A 1,806-nucleotide genomic window follows, 5' to 3' on the forward strand; every position below is an offset into this window, starting at 1 on the left:
GGCTAAAACTTCTTTTGTTATTCTTTATAATTTTTACTCTGGCTTTTACTCTGTCCTTGAGATTTTACTAGTCTTAAGTACTTTCTCCTAAAGATAGAAAGGAGTCTTAAAACTTATGTCTTTTTCAGTAACATTTGGCTGAGGAGTCTAAACTGATTCTGAGTGGTTTTTCCCTCCAGGAAGAAAAGGCCAAAGCATACAAGAAAGAGAAACAGAAGGAGAAGAAAAGGAGGGCTGAGGAGGACTTGACATTTGAGGAGGACGATGAGATGGCAGCTGTGATGGGCTTCTCTGGCTTTGGTTCCACCAAGAAGAGTTACTGAGGCTTTCTGTGCTTGGCCTAACTTGGGCCTATGCTGGACCTAACTTTGTGTGTGTGTGTGTGTGTGTGTAGTCGGGGTCATTTCTTTTGGGTGATGGGAAAGTTCTTAAGAGTGTCAATGGGGAGGGATAGAGGGTGGGACTTCTGGTTTCCCTCTACTTTGGGAGAGGGCACAGATTGCAGAGGTAATGCTGTGGCATATTGCTTCAGCCTCAGTATATTGCTGGAGTCATAGGACCCCTGCCCACCTGAGTTTCCAATAAAGAAAAACCTCCCCTTCTGAGGCTGCTTTCCCAAAACTCCCCCTGCATCTTTATCTCTCCATCTATCCAACCTCTTGTCTGAGCATCCCACCTTTATCCTGTGTTATGCCTTTGTTTTAATTTTAACTCATGTTCATCCTGCAACAGAAGCATTCTCTAGGTCCCAGTTTCCAGTTGATTGCATATCTTTGACCAGCCCTTTTTCCCATCCCGCCCTATGGTTCTCTAGCTACCTGTGCATGCATGTGTATTTCTGCCTGGTTCTATGGTGTGTGGATGTGTGTGCATGAATCTGTCACATAGAGGGGGCCTGAGCTGGAATCCCAGAGCATTGCTGCCCTGGGGCCTGATGTTCTTGGCTTCCTCAGAGCATGTAACAGGAAATTAAATGGGATGAGTGTTTGGTGTGGTTTGTGTCTGATGAGTTTTTTAACATTCAGGTGTAGATTGTTTCAGCTTCTCTTGTTTCATTTTCCTGAGGATTTCTGTTTTTGTCTTCCTTGTGAGCAGGCTTTTGGAAGAACCGGTTTGATGCAAAGAAGAAAATGAAAAACAAAACAAAACAAAACAAAAAGTCCCCAAAACCTTATTATGGGAGCCCTTGGATCTTAGAAGCTGTTCAACATGTATAATAAATGGCATTGACTAGGCCTGTTTTACATTTGGTGGGAACATTCCATCATTTTGCCTGTGAATATTTGTTTTTCCTTCTCATGCTGAGGATTTCCATAGAGTGTTTTATTCTTCCATTTTAAATCTTATTTTTGCCTAGGTTTTTTTTTTTTTTTAGCATGAGTTATGTTTTCCTCTGATAAGGGATCTGTGTCCAGAGGAGCCTGAACCAAAACTATTCCTATCATTTCAGACTCCTTTGATCTTTTGTTTTGGAACAGCAGAGCTCAGGATTGAACTTAGTGTTTTCTTTTCTTTTCTTTTCTTTCTTTTTTTTTTTTTTTGAGAGAGTCTTGCTCTATCACCCAGTCTGGAGTGCAGTGGCGCAGTCTTGGCTAACTGCAACCTCCGCTTCTTGGCTTCAAGCGGCTAATTTTGTATTTTTAGTAGAGATGGGGTTTCACCATGTTGGCTAGGCTGGTCTAGAACTCCTGACCTCAGGTGATCCACCTGCCTCAGCCTCCCAAAGTGCTGGGATTACAGGCGTGAGCCACTGCACCCTGCCCTTAGTGTGTTTCTTACGTCTGCTAGACGAAGGATTACTTAATC

At 42.9% G+C, this 1,806-nt stretch overlaps 1 protein-coding gene across 1 annotated transcript in view; it reads left to right on the forward strand.

Annotated features, from left to right (window-relative positions):
- ZMAT2 (zinc finger matrin-type 2) overlaps positions 1–1,246 on the forward strand; it is a 6,887-nt gene extending 5,641 nt beyond the window's left edge. Inside the window, exon 6 of the mRNA XM_017891749.1 lies at positions 180–1,246. Coding sequence (XP_017747238.1) covers positions 180–323 — 144 coding nt within the window. The 3' untranslated portion in view covers positions 324–1,246. The remainder of the gene's footprint in view (positions 1–179) is intronic.
- The last annotated feature ends 560 nt before the right edge of the window (positions 1,247–1,806 follow it).

The sequence above is a fragment of the Rhinopithecus bieti genome, unplaced genomic scaffold (genome assembly GCF_001698545.2).
Source record: "Rhinopithecus bieti isolate Rb0 unplaced genomic scaffold, ASM169854v2 scaffold_21531, whole genome shotgun sequence".
Lineage (NCBI taxonomy): Eukaryota > Metazoa > Chordata > Mammalia > Primates > Cercopithecidae > Rhinopithecus > Rhinopithecus bieti.